The sequence below is a fragment of the Schistocerca piceifrons genome, chromosome 6 (genome assembly GCF_021461385.2).
Source record: "Schistocerca piceifrons isolate TAMUIC-IGC-003096 chromosome 6, iqSchPice1.1, whole genome shotgun sequence".
NCBI lineage: Eukaryota > Metazoa > Arthropoda > Insecta > Orthoptera > Acrididae > Schistocerca > Schistocerca piceifrons.
The window spans coordinates 396403891-396427033 of record NC_060143.1 but is presented as its reverse complement, the minus strand read 5'-3'; the positions used below and the strand labels follow the sequence as shown (position 1 = coordinate 396427033).

The window sequence follows — 23143 nt, the reverse complement described above, 5'->3', positions numbered from 1 at the left end:
CCCATGAAAAGGTTGGCATAGGAAGGAGTCATCCTGGTTCCCACAGCCATATCCCTGATCTGTTTGTGTGTTGCCGCTCAAAGGTAAAGTAGTTGTTGGTAAGTATAAAGTTGATTAAGGTGAGCAGGAAGGATGTTGTAGGGGTGAAATCAGGTGGGCACTGACTGTGGAAATATTCAGCATCAGACAGACCATGTACATCAGGGTTGTTGGTATAGAGGGAGGTGACATCAATGGTGACATGGTGACAAGCAACATACGTGGTGGCAGTGGGATGGGATTTCAGACGATCTAGGAAATGTTATAGCAGTAATCTCTGTTTTACATATTACTCTGCCTTCCACCTTCAAATTCACAGGTTTTCAAATCATCTGGTGCAGCCCCCTCATCGTGTCCAGTAAGCCTCCCCTGACCTGGGGTTCTGGGTGACTTTTACAATCTCTTCCGCTTTTCCAAAACCTCAACAGCCCTTTTCCTTCGCCCCCTTCCTTCCTCTTAACGCTTCTGCTGGAGGAAGGAGCCACTGGCATAAATAAAACCATTTTTATAAGTGTGTTCTCCTCCTGCCACCTTGGTGAGTAGTTTTTTTTATTTATCCAGTTACATTATACTTCTTTAACAGTACATTATGCAACTTGCTTGTGCCACACGAAGATCGTAGTCAATCTGAGAGCAAAATGTATCAATCTCTAGAAATGCTGTCTGATACAACTCTGACACACTTGGCACAAAAATAATATATATGTTATGAAACCAGCTTCCATTACCTTCTAGAACAGGAAATAGTTCAAATAAGTATTAACATGACTTTTGTCAGTGAAACTGTGTATCAGTTTTAGTTTATGTATTGTTCTCTGAAAATAATTATGTAAGTGAAGATTTATAGACCTAATGATTAATAACATCAGTGTTCATAAAATTAGAGAAATTATGAATGAAGACAGAAATTTTTCTTGAATAAGAACTGAAGACTAAAAATATTGTCTCTAATGTAAACTTGTTCTCAGATCATTTATGTTAATAATTGTGACTATCAATTTTCATGGTACAAATCAATATCGTGAAATATTTCAATGTAAATAACAAAACTAGTGACAGAAAAATAGGTTTTTAACAATTACAAATAGCTAGAAATATCTACAGATGAGAAATATATAATGTAAGTAAGAAAATTATGCCAAGTCTGGCCAAATTTCAACACACATGTATCCACTTGTTGGTTTAACCATTAGTCATCTTGTTTAGACAAAACATGCACAGAAGGACATATATATTTAAATAAAAGTCATAGAGAATATTTCAGATTCTGCACCTCTGCAATTTGTGTGATGTATTTCAGAGTGCTGTAATGACTTAATCTCTCCACCACCCCATTCCTTATGCTGCTACCAGTCATCTTAATTTCTTCAAGAAATTAATATGTAAAATTTTAAACTGCTATGTTGAACTAGCATCCATGTTATTCTTGTTGTTGTTGTTGTTGTGGTCATCAGTCCTGAGGCTGGTATGATGCAGCTCTCCATGCTACTCTATCCTGTGCAAGCTTCTTCATCTCCCAGTACCTACTGCAACCTACATCCTTCTGAATCTGTGGCAGGTGGCAGGAGGAACAAGACTTTTGGTCAGGTGAATACAGGGCTATAAATACAAAATCAAATAGGGGTAATGCAGGAGTAGGTTTAATAATGAATAAAAAAAAAATAGGATTCCGGTTAAGCTATTACAAACAACATAGTGAACGCATTATTGTGGCCGAGATAGACATGAAGCCCATGCCTACTACAGTAGTACAAGTTTATATGCCAACTAGCTCTGCAGATGATGAAGAAATTGATGAAATGTATGATGACATAAAAGAAATTATTCAGGCACTGTAGGGAGACAAAAATTTAATAGTCATGGGTGACTGGAATTCGATAGTAGGAAAAGGAACAGAAGGAAACATAGTAGGTGAATATGGATTGGGGGCAAGAGATGAAAGAGGAAGCCGCCTGGTAGAATTTTGCACAGAGCATAACTTAATCATAGCCAACACTTAGTTCAAGAATCATAAAAGAAGGTTGTATACATGGGAGAAGCCTGGAGATACTGACAGGGTTATATAATGGTAAGATAGAGATTTAGGATCCAGGTTTTAAATTGTAAGACATTTCCAAGGGCAGATGTGGACTCTTGACCACAATCTATTGGTTATGAACTGTAGATTAAAACTGAAGAAACTGCAAAAAGGTGGGAAATTAAGGAGATGGGATCTGGATAGACTGACCAAACCAGAGGTTGTACAGAGTTTCGGGGAGAGTATAAGGGAAAAATTGACAGGAATGGGGGAAAGAAATACAGCAGAAGAAGAATGGGTAGCTCTGAGGGATGAAGTAGTGAAGGCAACAGAGGTTCAAGTAGGTAAAAATACGAGGGCTAGTAGAAATAAATGGGTAACAAAAGAAATATTGAATTTAATTGATGAAAGGAGAAAATATAAAAATGCAATAAATGAAGCAGCCAAAAAGGGATACAAATGTCTCTAAAATGAGATCGACAGGAAATGCAAAATGGCTAAGCAGGGATGTCTAGAGGACAAATGTAAGGATGTAGTGGCTTATCTCGCTAGGTGTAAGACAGATACTGCCTACAGGAAAATTAAAGAGACCTTTGGAAAAAAGGGAACCATTTGTATGAATATCAAAAGCTCAGATGGAAACCCAGTTCTAAGCAAAGAAGGGAAAGCAGAAAGGTGGAAGGAGTATATAGAGGGTCTATACAAGGACGATGTACTTGAGGACAATATTATGGAAATGGAAGAGGATGTAGATGAAGATGAAATGGGAGATACAATACTGCGTGAAGAGTTTGACAGAGCACTGAAAGACCTGAGTCAAAAAAGGCCCCAGAAGTAGACAACATTCCATTAGAACTACTGACAGCCTTGGGAGAGCCAGTCCTGACTAAACTCTACCATCTGGTGAGCAAGATGTATGAGAAAGGCAAAATACCATCAGACTTCAAGAAAATAATTCCAGTCCCAAATAAAGCAGGTGTTGACAGATGTGAAAATTACCGAACTATCAGTTTAATAAGTCACAGCTGCAAAATACTAACGCAAATTCTTTACTGACGAATGGAAAAACTGATAGAAGCCGACCTCGGGGAAGATCAGTTTGGATTCCGTAGAAATGTTGGAACATGTGAGGCAATACTGACCCTACGACTTATCTTAGAAGCCAAATTAAGGAAGGGCAAACCTACATTTCTAGCATTTGTAGACTCAGAGAAAGCTTTTGACAATGTTGACTGGAATACTCTCTCTTTCAAATTCTGAAGGTGGCAGGGGTAAAATACAGGGAGCGAAAGGCTATTTACAATTTGTACAGAAACCAGATGGCAGTTATAAGAGTCGAGGGACATGAAAGGGAAGCAGTGGTTGGGAAGGGAGTGAGACGGGGTTGTAGCCTCTCTCTGATGTTATTCAATCTGTATATTGAGCAAGCAGTAAAGGAAACAAAAGAAAAATTCGGAGTAAGTATTAAAATCCATGGAGAAGAAATAAAAACTTTGAGGTTTGCCGATGACATTGTAATTCTGTCAGAGACAGCAAAGGACTTGGAAGAGCAGTTGAATGGAATGGACAGTGTGTTGAAAGGAGGATATAAGATGAACATCAACAAAAACAAAACGAGGGTAATGGAATGTAGTCAAATTAAGTCAGGTGATGCTGAGGGAATTAGATTAGGAAATGAGACATTTAAAGTAGTAAAGGAGTTTTGCTATTTGGGGAGCAAAATAACTTATGATGGTCAAAGTAGAGAGGATATAAAAAGTAGATTGGCAACGGCAAGGAAGGCATTTCTGAAAAAGAGGAATTTGTTAACATAGAGTACAGATTTAAGTGTCAGGAAGTCGTTTCTGAAAGTATTTGTATGGAGTGTAGCCATGTATGGAAGTGAAACATGGATGATAAATAGTTTGTACAAGAAGAGAATAGAAGCTTTTGAAATGTACTGCTAGAGAAGAATGCTGAAGATTAGATGGGTAGATCACATAACTAATGAGGAGGTATTGAATAGGACTGGGGAGGAGTTTGTGGTACAACTTGACTGGAAGAAGGGATCAGTTGGTACGCCATGTTCTGAGGCATCAAGGGACCACCAATTTAGTATTGTAGGGCAGCGTGGAGGGTAAAAATCATAGGGGGAGACCAAGAGATGAATACACCAAGCAGATTCAGAAGTATGTAGGTTGCAGTAGGCTCCAAAGCCACTGAATCTGAGGTCTCTTCAGTTTCGGCGTGATTGTGCACTCAATCTCACCTGAAGATGGCGGCCAGATGGTCTGCCGAAATATCGTGTTGTCATCAGGACGATGGACCCCGGCTGCAAACCCGTGAAAATCATCAGTATTTGATACGCCGGGAAAATCTATGTTATCACAACAACAGTTTGTAAATGTGTATTTACACAACTTTGATCTAATCAGAAGTACTGGCCATGAACGTAGTCACTTTATGCTATGCTATCAATTGGACTAATAGGATTCATTATATGAGCACATCATGAATGAATGTTGATATATGAGCATCGAGGCCTGCTTCAAAGTATCTGACCTTTGGCCAAAAAAATTATTTTGAATACCTGATGGGGTTGGGACCCTAATCCCCTTCAAAGTAGTCCCCTTGTGCTTGCACACACTTAGCCCACCAATCATTCCACTGCTGGAAACACCTCTGGAAGTCTTCTTTTTTAATGGTGTTCAGCTCCATCATCGTGTTCTGCATTATCTCTTCTCTACCCTCAAAATGGGTTCCTTTCAGTGGCACCTTCAATTTTGGAAACAACCAAAAGTTGCAAAGAGCCATGTCTGGAGAGTAGAAAGGTTTGAAAATGGCTGTATTCCATGTTTGGCCAAGAAATTTTTGGATCAACTGGGATGAATGTGCGGGGACATTGTCATGATGCAATTGCCAGTTTTTTGCCTTCCACATGTCTGGTCTTTTGTGTCAAACTGTGTCACGTAGAACATCTTGATAGTACTCCTTTGTCATTGTTTGTTCTTCCGGTGCATATTTGTGATGCAAAAATCCACGGACATCAAAGAAGATGGTCAGTGTCACCTTGATTTTGCTTCGCAACTGCCGCAACTTCTTCGGCCTTGGAGAGTCGGGATGCTTCCATTGTGACAACTGTCTTTTTGGTTCTGGGTCATACCTGTACACCCATGACTGATCTCCAGTAATAATGGTGTTCAGAAACCCAGGATCAGTGTTGGTGGTGTCCAGAAGGTCCTGTGCAATGTCAGAACGGAGGTCTTTTTATTCTGGCGACAACAACTTGGGCACGAATTTCGCAGCTACTCGAGGCATGTTCAAATCATCATGAAAAATTGCATGTGCAAAATCTTTACTCACTCCAGTCTCTTGGACAATCTTCCGCACGTCAAACAACGATCTGCCATCACCAAACTTTGCACCCTCTCAACAACAGGTGCACTCTGAGCGGTTTGGGGCTGGTCACTCTCCACTGATGTGCGGCCTTTTTTGAATCAGTCGAACTACTATTTAATTTGTGTTACACGCATTGCATCTTCTCCAAACACCTGCTGAATCTTACGAATTGTTTTGCTTTGAGAATCATCAAGGTTTTGATAAAATTTGATGCATTATTTTTGCTCAACTTGTATTCAGTCATCTTGAGAGAATCGGTAATCCAGTGAACATGTTGTGTAGCACCCCACTCAGTGACCGAACTGGAAGCCGGGGACAAAATTCATGCATGCGCATAAATGTCTCTTCCTTTACTGTGTACAGGGTGCCGCACTATTGTCTCTGTTTTGTGGGTGAAAATCAAAGGTCGGATACTTTTTAGACAGACTTCGTATTTTACACCAGCAACAATAATTATTGCCGTACCAACATAGACTGATATATACAGCTACAGATGTCATCACTCAGCAACACACTACGAATGCCATGACACTACATAATCTGCTCAGTAGCTCGCAGAGAACTCATCCTGGCTACCATGAGGCTGTCCTATATCCTGCAGAGATTGCTGTTGTTGACAGCTGGTGGAGACAAGCTCAGTGGGTACACATTGTCTCTTGTTGACACCCAGCGGACGCAGGCTCAGTGGGCATGCATCATTTGTTGTGGCATTGCGCCACATGAATGCTGCTAGCATCTATCAGAGTCTCTTGATGTGCTACCAACTGTTGCTGGGCACTGACTGTGGTTACCTATATCAATGGCAACACCAGAGCTACATTGAAAATGAGGCATTTCTGGCATTCAGTTCATATATTTATTGCAAGTAAACAGCAGGCAAAACGTTCGAAGGCATACACTCTTCCTGATACACTCACTGAATATACACAGTGACTAGTACGATGTGGTGTACACAGTGACTACTACGATGTGGTGAGGTAATCAGTAATTACAAGTGAAGAGCATCAAAATCCACTTCCCCATATTGCAAGGAGCACCAAGAAGTCACCCTAATGGAATACTTATTTAACTGTAAATGGAACTTTAAAAAAATGGTCCCCATTACAACAACAACGCCACATGTCATACCATTATACATTGCTTCGATATAGGATTCAAGATTCTTCCAATAGTGAATAATAATGTATTCTTTAACAATTTGTAACCTGTATTCTACTTAAAAAGAATGTGATCATCAGCGAATGGCTTTATTGTCTGCTTCAGCAGCACTGTATAATACAAAATTTGGCCATAAATGTGGGAAAACTTCAAAATTTCCAAAATTTACATTATTTGCACCATAATCAGGACTTCTCTACTCACTTGGAGTCAAATGATTTTTTCTTTTTTATCACAAGAAGATTTTTAGTTTTCAACAAGAGTTTAGCTTTCAAGAATGGTTCCTACTTTCCAAAAAGAGTTTAGAATCCATCAAGAATTTTGCTTCCAGAATGAGATTTTCACTCTGCAGTGGAGTGGGCACTGATATGAAACTTCCTGGCAGATTAAAACTGTGTGCCGGACTGAGACTTGAACTCAGGACCTTTGCCTGAGAGCCATAATCTGACAGTTTGGCATATTCTGCCTTTCTGCCTGTGCTCAGTGTCTACTTTATTTCATGAGTAGTGAATGACCTATCCTCTCTTTTATACTTCACTTACCATTATTGCAAGTCAAGTAATTTCAAGCTGTTCTCAAGACAAAAAAAGTGTAAATGCTTTGTGACAGAAACATGATTAAAATAAGTACATATCACAATTTAGCCCTTATGTATTAATTTATAGGTTGCATAAATAAGTGCAAACAACACTTGATTCAAGAAAGTCTCTTGTTTTAGACAATATACTGTACTCCCTGTATTAGTGATGTATCACATTTCTTGTCCAACATATTGAATATGAATTTCTTAATGTCTCCTAATTCTAAAATTTCAGTTTGGTGTGCAAGATTAAACAGGTAAATTGTAAGTTTTGATGAAGTCCATGTACTGCAATGGGTTTATCTCATTTAGAAGTACACACATACATATACAATTTATTTTTGCAAATCTTGTAGTTGCAGGGTTTTGTGGAAACTGTCCTCATTTGACATGTACATATCCCTCATATGATTAGGGCATCTTCCTCATTTGAGCACTTGTCTGTCCAATGTCACAAAAGGCATTTGGGTATTATCAGTTTCATTTTCTGGCATTGTATTCATGTCTTACACTTTGTCAAACCTTTTCTAAAATGTATGCAGCTGCAGGATCTCTCAGACAAGAATGTCATTCATTAGTAAATTTAAATTTCAAAGATTCACTTAATATGCAAAACTTTGTTCTTTTCCACAAGACTGCTAGGCCTTTCTTTCAACAGTTTAGTGCATTTGGCACATCAGGTGCACACGAGATGCATGTCGGACATATTGAACATCTAGTTGCTTATACTAAAAGTTTACTTAGCATTGTTTTTATATTTCTTGTATATTGTAGAAAGATCTATACACACTGTGAAAACTACAGTGACAATTATTGAACTATGTGAAATAAAATTGTTATAATTTCTTAACGGTTTGAGTTAGGACATTCAAACTGCATGTTTGGCTGTGGGACATGATGGGAATTAGTATGCACATGCACATATGCCTTGTTGTCGACAATTTGCACAGGAAAATGTTACAGTACAGCGTGCCTGTGCATATAGCACTTGCAAAGGCCTACAGTGTGAGCAATAACAGCCCAACTGCAGCTCAAAGGAAGTTTGCGACCGAGTTCAAGCTGAAGACAACTGGTCCAAGTGTGCCAACAATCAATAATTTGATTTACAAGTTTGAGATAATGGGTAGTGTTCATGATGACAGTGTTGGAAATTTGGTCATCCAGGGGTGAAAAGCCGAAAACATTGAGAAGACATGTGCTGTGTTTCAAATCAGCCCCAGGAAATCAATCAGACAAGTTGCACAACAGATGGGGATCAACCAGACACTGCAACAAATTGTTGTTGAAAACCTGCATCTCTTCCCCTACAAAATTCAAACCCGTCAGCCATTAAGCCCCAGGGCCTTACAACAATGGTTGTGTTTCATCAGCACTTGTCCTCAGAATTGACGAACAGGACTTTGATGTGAATATGGTTTGGTTTAGTGACAAAGCCCACTTTCTTTGGGATGGGTTCATCAAAAAGCAAAATTTATCCATTTGGAGGACTGTGAATCTGCATCTCACAATCGAGAAGCCTCTTCACCCTCAACAGGTGACTGTGTGGTGTGCGATGTCCACTCACTGAATAATCATTGTGATATTCCTGGATGGCATGGTGACTACCAAGTGGTACATGGAGGTTTTGGAAGATGGTTTCATTCCCATTATCCAAGACCCTGATTTCGACAAGATTTGGTTCATGCAAGATGGAGCTCAACCCCATCAAAGGGGGAGACTGTTTGATGTCCTGGAGGAGCATTTTAGGGACCGCATTCTGAATCTGGCGTACCCAGAGGCCACTGGCATGGTCCTCGATTGGCCACCATATTCTCCGGTTTTAAAAAATGTGACTTCTTTTTGTGGGGCTATACTAAAGACAATGTGTACAGCAATAAACCCAAAGTCATTGCTGAGCTGAAAACAGCCATTCAGGAGGTCATTGACAGCATCAATATTCCGACACTTCAGCAGGTCATGCAGAATTTCATCATTCATCTGCACCACATTTTTGCCGAGGTTGGCAGGCATATTGAATATGTCATAACCTAAATCTGAATGTCTGCAGTGACATTTACTTATTGAATGAAGTGTGTGCATTTGTAGTTTGTAACGAATTTACATTTTTTTCCCCATATAGTTCAATAATTGTCGTTCTGTATATGACTTTAAATTCTGTCTGGGATTTTGAACCAAGTAACTGATGAAACTCTCCATTTACAATTTTTAGTATATCCACATGTTTATTTCCACAAGTAGCTAACATTCTAAATTGCTGTTAATGTAATTAGCATTATATATCACAATATAAAAATGATTAAACCATTTAACTTACAGTTTTGGCTACTAGTCTAATTGGTTACAAGTATTTCTTCAGCATCCATAGGAGAACTGAGGTTAAAGATGACATCCAAGAAAATGTAATGAATTATGCTGATGAAGCAGGAAGTGGGAATGGTGGGACATCTGGCATAACGCCAGAGAAGACATCTATTAATGAAACTGAGGCATCAGTTTCCATGGAACTACATGGTAAGAATTTGTTGTTGGTAACAAATGTTACTAAACATTGTTAATAAAGTAAAAATATTGTCTTTGTACATCAAAACCTTAAATGTTGTTAAAATAAATTATAATACTAAGGTAACTGATCAATAAATTGTTGTACTAAAGAGACTGAACAATTGAACAAAGCAGATATTTAAAGATGTAGTTGAATGGATGGATGGCTGCCTCCAGGATATGAGATATGTTACTCTCTGTTAAACACAGCGTAGATCTTCCAAGTTCCTGGTGTGTGTGTGTGTGTGTGTGTGTGTGTGTGTGTGTGTGTGTGTGTGTGGTGTAATAAGTGAGTGCAGAAACATTTACACAGGACAGAGTATTCATGCTGTTGCTGAGCATTGTGCAGAGGGAACCTCGAGAAGTTGGCCATGGCTGAATATTGCCTAGAAAACGGACATAAAATACAACTTGAAAAGATAAGAGTTTTGGGTCATGTGTCATCATACTGAAATACTGTTATAAAGGAGGTGCCTGAAATTAGAATAAACAACAACAGTTTTAACAGAGACCAGGGGTTCATTCTTAGTAGGGCATGGGGGCATACTCTGGATATCAAGCAAAAGCAAAGATGGATGCTTGATCGTTGTGAGGAGGTAGGAGCAACCGTTGCTATATCTCCCACGGGGGGATGCTTGATCAGAAATAATAAGACATTGTTAAACAAGAACAGTTGTTTATTATGACCACAGCAGATTGATTTAATAACAAAAGAATTCTTCTCAACAAAAAATAATACAACTTCTCAGACACTTAACAGGCATATGCCTGGAACACACTGTTAATATATGAAGTCAGACATGAAGACTATGCCATTGATAATCCCTAATGATGGAGGCTGATTGTTTGGCATAGTTGGCTGACATGTACATCTCAGGAAATTTGTAGATCCCACTCCTGTGGCGTCTGACCAGTCTCTGCCTCATGGGCTGCTAAGAGCTGGTGCATGAATTGACTCAGAGCACCAGTGGAGTGAACTACCGATGTGTGTTGACTAGCGCTGTCCTATTTACCTGGGACGTGGAGGAATTCATGTCAATCTAGGAAATAGGACCCTGGCACAGAGGATCTCTGGTGGTACTTGTCCTGCTGCTTGTCATCCATGTTGTGATCGGCACAGTCCGGGGAGGCAACACCTTGTACATATGTAAACCAATGATGCTTCAGTGTCTCAGGGGTTGCCGATCCATTTATGTGAACACCGGGTACATGGCATCCCTCCCCCGAAAGAGGATCAAATAGACAGTAGTAGATGTAAACCCATGACGCTTCAGTGTCTGAGGGGTTAAGACAAAGGGGCCACCAGAGATGGTGCCTGGGTAATGGCATCCTGCAGTGGTACAGATGAACCTAGAACAAGGAAATGCCCTGAGTCTGTGTCAGTTTCCAACAGTAGTTCCCACGGGTAGATTTGGTTCAGATGTTTCCGACGGCACGAACCATCTGGGAGCTGTGGGTCAACAATTGCCTGTCCCAGCAATTGCAACACTACCACCAGAGTCCATTGGCAGCCTTGTTGGGAGGTCAGGACCCAGACATCATCACAGATGGAAAAGCGATGCAGACAACCTTGTGATGCTGGCTCCTTGGCTGCCATGGATGGAGCAGGGAGAGAACAGATTGCTGCAGCCTTCGGTGGAGTCATTAGCTGGACTGGTCACCTCCTGTTGGTAGGAGGCCAAAAAGGTGGAGAGTGCATCATCCAAATGGAGACGCTGGTGAAGCTTTGATAGCTGATCCTTAAATGTTCGAACAAGCCACTCCACCAGACCATTTGACACTGGGTGGAAAGGCACTGTGTGGACGAGAGCAATTCCACTGGATGTGCAGAAAGAAGTGATCTCGGTGGATGTAAACTGAGGCCTATTGTCGATGACAATTGTTTCTGGCACACTGTCAATCTCAAAGATGCAGTTCAAGGCTTGACTCACATGCTGAAATGATGTAGAAGACATCCAGGAGATTTATGGAAAACCAGATCCAGCATCAACCGCAGTGAACCACAGTTGGCCGAGAAGAGGGCCTGCAAAGTCATGACCATGGGGTCGATATCTGCGACCACGGAAAATGGCAACTTAGTGGGGCTGCTTGTTTCCTTTTGCAAGATATACTTGTATCCACCAATCCAGCAATGTTATGTCTATCCATTTCCAATATACATGTTGCTGTGACAGGTGTTTTGTCAGTATGATGCCCCAATAACATTGGTGAAGCAGGTTTTGAACCTGGCATTGAAGAGAAGATGGGATGATCACTCGAGGGAGGCCATTTCCACCCTGAAGCAACAAGACACCATTGAGGGCAGAGAATTCATGCCAGCAATACCAATAACCTTGAATGTCTGGGTTAACCATCTGCCGTTGGTCCAATGACCATCCCCAACAAACTAGAAGGAGAAGTTTGCAAAGACCTGGGTCTTCCACAGAACGCTGGACCATGGGCTTAGCATTGATAGGTAGTAAGGTGAGAGCTGCTTCATCTTCAGTATCTAAGTGGCCACAGAGTTCTGGATTGGAATCAAAGGAGGAGTCTGGATCCACCAGCCACCATGAAAGTAGGTTAGCATTGGCATGATGAGTCAGAGAATGGTACTGAATTTCATAGGAATGACTGGCAAGAAACAGAGCTCATCATTGAAGGCTGGTTTTGTGGGAGTGTTGGCATCAGCGTGAAGTAGTGCCAGCAGTTGTTTGTGGTCGATCAGTAGGGTAGAGTGATGAGCATAGATATACTTGTAGAATTTTTTTAAAGCATAGGCAATGGCTGGGGCTTCATTTTCTATTTGTCCATAGTTGCACTGGCCCAAAATCAACATTTTCGAATGAAGGTGACTGGTCATTCCACCCCGTCAACTATACGCAAGCGGACAACTCGTACACCGTAACTGGGTGCATTTGCCGTGATGAACACAAGAAGTTACAGATCGTAAGCTATCAGACAGGTGGGCTGAAGCAATGCCCCCTTAAGGACCTGGAAAGTGTGGTTGAAAGTCATGTCCCAATTCCATGTCACATTCCTGCGTAAGAGATTGTGCAACAGAGCAGCAGTAGTTGCAGCATGGGGAATGAACTTATGATGGCTAATTCAATTGGCCCAATACTGATTGAAGTGGCGACATTCATCAGTGGTGGTAAATCCTGCATAGACTGGACATATTGCAGCTTACCCAAATTCCTGAGACACTGAGGATATGTCCCAGACATTCTGCTTGAGGAATGAAAAGCCTGCACTTCTCCAAGTTACAGTGAAGATTTGCAGTGTGGAGGACAAAGAAAAGAGCATATACACTCCTGGAAATGGAAAAAGGAACACATTGACACCGGTGTGTCAGACCCACCATACTTGCTCCGGACACTGCGAGAGGGCTGTACAAGCAATGATCACACGCACGGCACAGCGGACACACCAGGAACCGCGGTGTTGGCCGTCGAATGGCGCTAGCTGCGCAGCATTTGTGCACCGCCGCCGTCAGTGTCAGCCAGTTTGCTGTGGCATACGGAGCTCCATCGCAGTCTTTAACACTGGTAGCATGCCGCGACAGCGTGGACGTGAACCGTATGTGCAGTTGACGGACTTTGAGCGAGGGCGTATAGTGGGCATGCGGGAGGCCGGGTGGACGTACCGCCGAATTGCTCAACACGTGGGGCGTGAGGTCTCCACAGTACATCGATGTTGTCGCCAGTGGTCAGCGGAAGGTGCACGTGCCCGTCGACCTGGGACCGGACCGCAGCGACGCACGGATGCACGCCAAGACCGTAGGATCCGACGCAGTGCCGTAGGGGACCGCACCGCCACTTCCCAGCAAATTAGGGACACTGTTGCTCCTGGGGTATCGGCGAGGACCATTCGCAACCGTCTCCATGAAGCTGGGCTACGGTCCCGCACACCGTTAGGCCGTCTTCCGCTCACGCCCCAACATCGTGCAGCCCGCCTCCAGTGGTGTCGCGACAGGCGTGAATGGAGGGACGAATGGAGACGTGTCGTCTTCAGCGATGAGAGTCGCTTCTGCCTTGGTGCCAATGATGGTCGTATGCGTGTTTGGCGCCGTGCAGGTGAGCGCCACAATCAGGACTGTATACGACCGAGGCACACAGGGCCAACACCCGGCATCATGGTGTGGGGAGCGATCTCCTACACTGGCCGTACACCACTGGTGATCGTCGAGGGGACACTAAATAGTGCACGGTACATCCAAACCGTCATCGAACCCATCGTTCTACCATTCCTAGACCGGCAAGGGAACTTGCTGTTCCAACAGGACAATGCACGTCCGCATGTATCCCGTGCCACCCAACGTGCTCTAGAAGGTGTAAGTCAACTACCCTGGCCAGCAAGATCTCCGGATCTGTCCCCCATTGAGCATGTTTGGGACTGGATGAAGCGTCGTCTCACGCGGTCTGCACGTCCAGCACGAACGCTGGTCCAACTGAGGCGCCAGGTGGAAATGGCATGACAAGCCGTTCCACAGGACTACATCCAGCATCTCTACGATCGTCTCCATGGGAGAATAGCAGCCTGCATTGCTGCGAAAGGTGGATATACACTGTACTAGTGCCGACATTGTGCATGCTCTGTTGCCTGTGTCCATGTGCCTGTGGTTCTGTCAGTGTGATCATGTGATGTATCTGACCCCAGGAATGTGTCAATAAAGTTTCCCCTTCCTGGGACAATGAATTCACGGTGTTCTTATTTCAATTTCCAGGAGTATAGGTTATCAGCCAGGTCGTGTGCAAACCTTCCCGCAATGATGATGTCACCTAGGTAGTTGACTATGCCCAGCATTTCCCATGTAAGATGTTCCGAACATCATTGAGGCACTTGCAAGGACTATTGACTATTGGAAACAGCCATCATGATCATCTTGCAAACATTGCAGCTCCACCTGTAACTTATCCCTCAGAGCAAATGGAGTGTTCTGAGCCTTGAAAAAGTGGGGCATGGCAGTTTGGAGGAGGGAGATGTGTGCTTAAAATCCCATGACACTCATAGTAGAAGGCTCAAACACTGAATGATACTTCTCATGAAGATCTCAGTACCTGGCTGGATGCTATTGGTCAAATTGTGCACTTCCAGTCCCAAAACGGTAAAGAGATCAAGTCACCTCTGGAGTATCAACGACAAGGAGGCATCCTTTACAAGTTATGGTCCCACGCTGAAAGAAGGCCGTGAGCTGTCCTTTGACTGCCACTATGTCATTGCTCTAACTGCAGAGGCACTGGAAGAATGGTTGCTGTGGAGGAAAGCCCAACCATCAGCAGGTGTTCCACATGATGATTGAGGATGGGGTGCATAGACAGGAGGAGGATCATGTACAAAAGCTGATGCATGGATGGTCTGCTCAAATGCTTGAATGAGCTGGAGACAAGCATCCAGTGGGGTGTCTTTCAGTGTCAGTAACTCCGTTCAAAGCCCCTTATCAGAGTTGTGTACCAGGATCGTGTCCCAAATGAGTGATGAGGCATAAGACTGTTTACAGACTTCATCCTAACACTGAAACTGGCATTCCCGAGAAAGACCTCGGAGCATCGTGACCCATTACCTGTAGGACTGATCCTGTTGCTTACAGCAGCTGGAAAATTTGTGTCGCACCACAGCAATGTGTACCTGCGAGTTATAATATTCTTGGAAGCAGAATTTTAGTTCCTCATATGATAGAGCGTGTGGTTCTGATTCAGGTTTCAATAGCTGCAGAAGGCAGTAAACCTCTGGTCCAACATAGGAAAGGAGAAACGCCCTACGATGGGCGTCACTTGAGGTACCATATGCCAGAATATGTTGTACAAGATGTGTCATGTAGTTTACCCAAGGTAACTTTATTGTCAAAAAGGTGTACTGCAAAAGCCTTGAACTGTGAGGTCCGGCTAAGAAGGGTGTTGGGAGCCATCAGCAGCTGCTGTTGTAAAGCTTGCCACTGTGCTGACCAACCCTTGCAAAACCTGCTGCAAGTCCCACAGAAAGAACATTTGTTGTGTCATGTCAAGGGGTTTGGATACTGGCTGTTCAGTCATAGAGGAAGAAGGAAAAGAAACAAAATATCAGGTGACCTGGGAGAATAAGGAACAGAAAAATAACACACACACCTAACCATCTGGGTCCAAATACCTCGTCACCTCTGCTGTCTCGCATGGGGAGACACTTGATAAGAAATAACAAGACCTAGGTAAACAAGAACTGGGGTTTATTATGACCAAAGTAGAGAGATTTAATAAAAAAAAGTATAACTCTTCTCAATCACCAACAGGCATATGACAGGAACACACAGTAAATAAACATAATGGGACGTGAAGGCTATGCCACCGATAATCCCTAGTGATGGATGTTGAGCATTCAGCATATTTGGGCAACAGATATGTCTTGGGATATTGCTGGAAAGTCATAGGGTCCACTGCAGTGCCTTCTGACCAGGCTCTGATGGGCTGCTGAGAGCTGGTGCATGGAATTGGTCCAGGACTCTGGTGGAGTGAACTGTCAATGTGTTAGCTTGTGCCACCCTTCGTAGCTGAAATGCAGAGGAATTCATGCTGATCCAGTTCCACACACATGACATGGTGGAGAAAACAGGTTCCTGGCATGGAGGGGCTCTGGTGGTGCTCATGGTGCCATCTGTTGTTCTTGTGATCGACCCAGTGCGGGGAGGCAACACCTTGTACATACACAAATCCATGATGCTTCTGTGTCTGAATGGCTGGTGACCCTGTTAGGCAATTTTTTTTTTCTAGGCACATGGCAACAGTTTCAAACATGGCACCACTTCCTCAGGCCACCTAAAATGACATGGTCCTATTGTGGGCTGGAACTGCCCCACTCACCTTCCACACATGCATCATTTCTGCTCTCTCTCAAAAGTTCCAGACATTGCTATTGCACTTATAAGTGGAACACTATGCCAGCTCTGGCACTCATTGATTTTAACTTGTAATGATGATGACTGAGACAGCTATCAAAAGCGTTTGTGTCTTATTCAAAGTGAGGTGGCTTGTAAACTGAGAGAAGATTTTATTGAAGCATGCCACCATTAAATACTCCTAGGATACACCAGGCAAAATTGGTTGTTGTACAAAAATACATCCACGTTGTGTGCAACATGATTGAAGGAAATAAATATGTGACTCAGACAGGGCCATGAGGCATTAGGAAATTATTGACTTTCAAAGATGCCTTTTCATGCATATTTTACTTTCCCTGATGGATTTCAAACAATTTGACTAAAGCACAAAAACTGGATTGTGTCAGTTGGTGTAATTCAACCAAGTTAATGCAAAACCCATATTGAAACATCATCATGGGAGATGAAATTAGGATATATTTGTATGGGCAGTACAGTAAGCACCAACCAACAGTTTGGGTATTCTAAGAGTATGAGAAACCAAACAGAATGGTCTATTTCAGAATTACTACAAAAACATTCATCACTTATTCCTTTGGTTGCACTGGACATGTCAGGATCATGACCACTGCAGTAGAGAATCAAAGAACAGTTGATACTAAACACTGTGCAATTTGTGGGTGGCATATCATTGATGAAGTCAGGGAAAATAACTTAAAATTTTCGTAATGCTTCAGCATAATGATGCCAGCTGTCACAGAGCACATAAAACAACTGATGATTTGAAGCGGAAAAAAATTGAATTAAAGTATTTTTATCTGTGTTCATTTAATTTAGCACCCAAATAGTTCTTCTTGCTCCTGTATGTTAAAGAAAGAATGTTTGGGCAATGATATTTCATCCACAAAGCTGTTGAACCCTTCAGAAACAAGAGTTACTAATATCAGAATGGAAAAAATAGTTTCCCAAATTGGTTTGAACACATGAGAAAGATTAAAAATAATAAAGACAGTTATTTTGAGAAACAATGAATGATTTTTACCAAGAAAATTTGATTCGGTGTTTTTGTAAAAACTTAAAAGGGCATCCTCCTACTGTCAAACGTTAGAAAAAAAGTGTGTTTGTTGCGAGTACAACTGTGTGTGTGTGTGTGTGTGTGTATGTGTATATGTGTGTGTGTGTGTGTGTGTGTGTGTGTGTGTGTGTATGTGTGTGTGTGTGTGTGTGTGTGTGTGTGTTTGAGTGAGTGAGTGAGATGGAGAAGGGGGGGGGGTGTCTCTGTGAGGGAACTTTATCTATCTACAAGCATTGTTTTGCTAGCATGAGGCACCTACATGTATACTTGGCAACCCATTGTGAAATGCATAGCAGAGGGTACATCCCAATGTGGGTTTAAGGCATTTCAAGGATTTCACTGACGAAATTTGAAAGGAATTGCTCACACACAGAAGATAATTTTTATGTAATATACATCTTATTTTAATTCATTGTTAGTATGCAAAAGAGTGAATCACATTGGTCCTGGTATGCAATGCAACACAGCTGACTCATTATTAATTGTTGTTCTGCGTCAGTGTGCCTTACCAGACTGTGTTGTTTACATGTGTGATTCTTTATCCATCCTAGCCTACATCCTGTCTGACTCCACTGATATGAACATATGGTGAGACGAGGGGAAATAGATGGAAATTTTATATATCTACCAGTCTCAGTTTCCTAGCAGGGGACACCTACATCGACATCTGTACTCAGTAAACCACTGTAAAACGCATAATAGAGGGTACATCAAATTGTACCAGTTATTAGGGCTTCTCACATTCCATTCCTGTATGGAGCACAAGAAGAATGATTATTTAAATGTCTCTGTGTGTGCTGTACTTAGTGTGATCTTCTCTTCAGGATCTCCATGGGAGCATCATGTACAGTGTTGTAATATATTCATAGATTCATCATTTGAGTTGGTTTTAGAAACTTTCTAAGTATGTTTTCATGGGGTGGTTTGCATCTATCTTCAAGCATCTGGCAGTTCAGTTCACTTAGTATCTTCATGTCACTCTCCCCCAGCTCAAACAACTCTGACCTTATGTGCTGCCCATGTTTGTATCTATTCAATATCCCCTGTTAGTCTCATTTGGTGTGGTTCCCACACAGTAGAGCTATGTTCTAGGATGGATCACACAAATATTTCGTATACTGTCTCCTTTGTAGACTAACTGCATTTCTCAAGTACCACTGAACCACAATCTGCCACCACCTTTGCCTCTGACTGACACTATGTGGCCATTCCATTTCATATCTCTCAAAATTGTTATATACAAGTTTTGAATGAGTTGACCAATGCCAGCTGTGACTCATTGTTATTGTAGTCAATGGATATTACATTTTTTTCATTTTGTGATCTGCATAAGTTTACAAACCTGAACATTGAAAGCTAGTTGCCAATCCTTACATCACTTTGAAATCTTATCAAAGACTGAATAAATATTTGTGCAACTTCTTTCAGACAGTACTTCAGTTCAAATAACTGCATCGTCTGCAAGAAGTCTAAGGTTGCTATTTACATTTTGAGCAAGATCATTAATGTAAAACATGAACACCAAGATTTGCAACACACTTCCCTGCGGAACATTTACATCTACTTTTTTTAATGATTCTCCTATCAAAATATCCTCAATTCAGCCACAAATTTCACTTGATACTGTGTATAAACATACTTTTGATTATAAGCGTACATGTGTTACTGCATAATGCCTTGATTTTGGAAGAGGTGATGAGGGGATAATGTATTTAAAGGATGGTATGAATTTTGTGTATTGAACCTTTAACCAGTATGTGTGACATTTCACATGATACAGGTACTGGACATGTGATTATTTGTAGAATGTTGTTGCAGTACTACATTTAGAAGTTGCAGGTATTGGGATTTTGCTCCTTATATCAAATCTGTGAGGGCTTTCTTCATCCAAATATTAATAATGATGCTTTCCCCACCCATATTTTATTCACCGATATGGCCTCTTTTAAGTATGCCACTCTAATCACATTTGGAACAATGTATTTGCCTCTGTCCCTCCAGCAAAGGTCTTCTGTAAGCAGGTCGGTAATCATTTTACATGTCCTTTATTTATGCCATCATTCTTAATTGGAGCAACTTATCATTAGTTTATGCATAGTACATTCATGGTGCTCTAAGGGACATCACTGCTTTCTGTGAAGTGCTTTCTATTACCATATTTACTTGAATCTAAGCCGCACTTTTTTTTCCAGTTTTTGTCATCCAAAAAACCGCCTGCGGCTTAGAATCGAGTGCAAAGCAAGCAGAAGTTCTGAAAAATGTTGGTGGGTGCCGCCACAACTAACTTCTGCCGTCGAATATATGTAGCGCTACATAGGCATGCTTTGTAGGCACAGAGATAAATACTGGCACCAAAACTGCTGCGTAAAAAAAAAAAAAAAAAAAAAAAAAAAAGTAAGTGGAAGACGAGCTTTTTGCTCCGCCCCGAGTTTCGACCACGGCATTTTCGTACATTATCCAACGAAGTAAATACAAATTCCGTATTGTTCATCTTCGAATGTAGCAGCAGCATTTCAATGTACTACGAAAATCCGACTGGCAAGACTGTTTGGGATGTTTGTCAATATGGCCAACTCTACATTCTGGATTTTTTCCTACCTGTGAGAAGAGATGGTTACTAATAGGAACTTTTATGAATTGTGAATCACATGCAGTATTCTCTTCACCATAAGAATAATACGAATATAAACATTTTATCACGTATTGTTTCGTGTTTGCTGCTATCTCGTTTAAATCCTGCCTGCCTAATAAACTACGAAACTAGAGTGAGACAACAGCAAACGCGGAAGAATATACATATCATGCCATCTTTATATTCGTATTATTCTTATGCCTAATAGTGATACAGTCAGAAATGAAGCATGGCAATTGACTACATTTTTAAATCTAAGATGACTCTAATTTCTGTGCAGAATGTAATGTACTAAAGAGGCGCCTGTAAAGATTTTCAAACGGAGGAAAATTTTCGCTAAACTGTCGTTCAGAATATCTATCATACGCAGTCTATTATTTGGTTCTTGTTAATCATTAGCAAAGAAAGCAGCAGTGTAAGTAACAACAAATACCAGTCTCTTGCCATTGTTTCGCTAATGAGACGATTCCTCTTTTTTTTTTTTTTAATTATAAGCGACGGTAGTGCACACAAAAGGAAGCCATGCTGCGAGCGGCGACAGGCCGTAAACACGCACTATCAGAATGCAACAAACAATGCATGACACAGTACAGTGCATTTTCAGCTTGGAGTGACGTAAACACCTATAACAAAGAAAACGGCGCTTATCAGATCAAAGAAAAATAAGCAATCAATTCAAACCAGACAAAGCACGTGAAAAAGGAATCGTACCCGTATAAATAAGGACGGAGCACCTGACGCAAAGCAATGGCTACCAGGCAAAGCGTAACTGCTAAGCTTACGACTCGAACCAAACTACTGTAGCTGTATCGTCATTCATTCGATCTAAATTGCATCTCATATTACAATGGACCAACTTTGTTTCGATTTGGAGATGTGGCCTAAAACTTTTGTCTCCCCTTGAATTTCGAGTCTCAAATTTCAGGTGCGGCCTTAGATTCGGGAAAAATTTTTTTCCTCGATTTCGAGTCTCATTTCTCAGGTGCGGCTTAGATTTGAGTGCGGCTTAGATTTGAGTAAATATGGTAACTGCACTGATAGTACTTTCTTTTCTTTGCATCTGTGTCAAGATTGTAGTGTACATTGCTCCAATTGCCTCAGGGCTGACCTGATAGGCCAAATAAGTGATGCATTTCATGACATGAAACAGAATCCTTCCATGCTCCTGGGAGATGGACAGTCACTATTGTGAAAGTACCAAGCATATAATGAAGATCAGTCAGGCACTTAAACACCTGTTGATAATTTATTTGAACATGCCTTTAATTTTTGTGTAGCTGCTATCATTATCAGAAATTTACAGATGCTTGAAGTGCACAGTTGAGAAATTTGTCTATGTGAGGGAATAGTTACTAAAATGAAATGATCCTCTGTTTGTCAGTGAGATCCTAAAACACTTGTATAGTAACTTAATGTTGAACTGTTGGACATCACTGATGTAGAACTTAAGGCAATTAAATGAAAATGAATTACTTTTATCCTATGCTTTTCAGACTTGAAAGGAAGTTCTGGACCAGACACGAAATACTTGATGGAGCACAAAAACAAAATTGACACTGATTTGCTTTCTGAAAACAGAGATGAACTGAATGTGTATATTTATGAAGGTGGTGGAACAGCAGCTAGTTCTTTTTCATCTTTGTGTGCAGGTATGAAGAAGATATTGTAAATATTTCATAGTTAACAATAAATTTGAGAAACAGTGACATATTAATTAGATGAAGGGTTAAATTCTCAGCTTCTTCATTCACTGCATGTGCTGTTTTGTATAACTGTGTTAAATTACCCCTTTTTTTATTATTATACTAGATGAGTTCCTGACATTGCCTAGGTCAGATATCCATCCCCTCCACCCTCCTCTCTGTCCATCTGCTCCTCCCCCTTCTGTCCATTTGCTCCTCCCTCCTCTGTCCATCTTCCCCCCCCCCCCAACTCCCCTTCTCCTCCTATTTCCTTCCTCTTTTGAGATCTTCCTCCCTCCCCCCCCCCCCCCGCCCACCCCCTTTTTGTCTGTGTATATCTCTTACTCCCCCACTTTCTGTTCATCTCCTCCTCTTCACTTTCTCTGTCCACCCCCACCCCCATCCAGTTCCTACTTCCTCATATCCATGTCCATGTCCTCCTTTCCCCTCTCTGTCTATCCATTTCCTCCTCCCCCTCCTTTCTCCACATTTTCACCCCCACTCCATAAGGAGATTGGTGGTTCTTACCCCCAGAGTATTTCTTTCTAGATAGTAAGTAATATGTATGGTTAAAATTCACCCAACATATATATGACATATACTTCACTTATATTTAATATATTTCACACATATTTGTACACATATTTAACTGGTATCTCTAGTAAATTTTATCCAGCAGTTTTGTTTTCAAGCAGCTCACTGCTCATGATGACATATCTCCTGAACTAGGTGTTGTATAATGATAAAATTTTGTAGGTACATTCAGTGCTATAAGTGGATAGTGTCTGCAAAATGTGTCACAAATATGGTTAAGTGTCACACCTGATGTGGTGGTTTTATTGTATGAGCACCGAAATTTTTCCCTTTCATCATTTTATGGAAATTGTCAGTGCGAAAAAAGTTTCTTAAGGGTTTGAAATGATGTGTAAAGTTTGTTGCAAGCAAACCAACACCAGTGCAGTTGATATAGTTCTCTATGTGCCTGCAGCCAGTAAGATATGAACCTGTACTATGCTTCTGCCCAGCTCTTCAGATCTTAAGCAATCTCATTGTCTTATTATTTTAACATTTTTGGTGCTTAATATTCCTGTCGTCTCAACAGTATTTCATTGGTCCATCTGAACACCATATTAAGGTGAGAATCTCTTTGCTGATTCCTACCATGAATGGTGGCTCTTTTATACATCTTTGTAAACCTGAAGCGCATGTGTCAGA

At 41.4% G+C, this 23143-nt stretch overlaps 1 protein-coding gene across 1 annotated transcript in view; it reads left to right on the top strand.

Moving 5' to 3' along the window:
• LOC124803129 (neural-cadherin-like) overlaps window positions 1-23143 on the top strand; it is a 55639-nt gene that overhangs the window by 23933 nt on the left and 8563 nt on the right. Inside the window, exons 3-4 of the mRNA XM_047264308.1 lie at window positions 9489-9683; window positions 21740-21895. Coding sequence (XP_047120264.1) covers window positions 9489-9683; window positions 21740-21895 — 351 coding nt within the window. The remainder of the gene's footprint in view (window positions 1-9488; window positions 9684-21739; window positions 21896-23143) is intronic.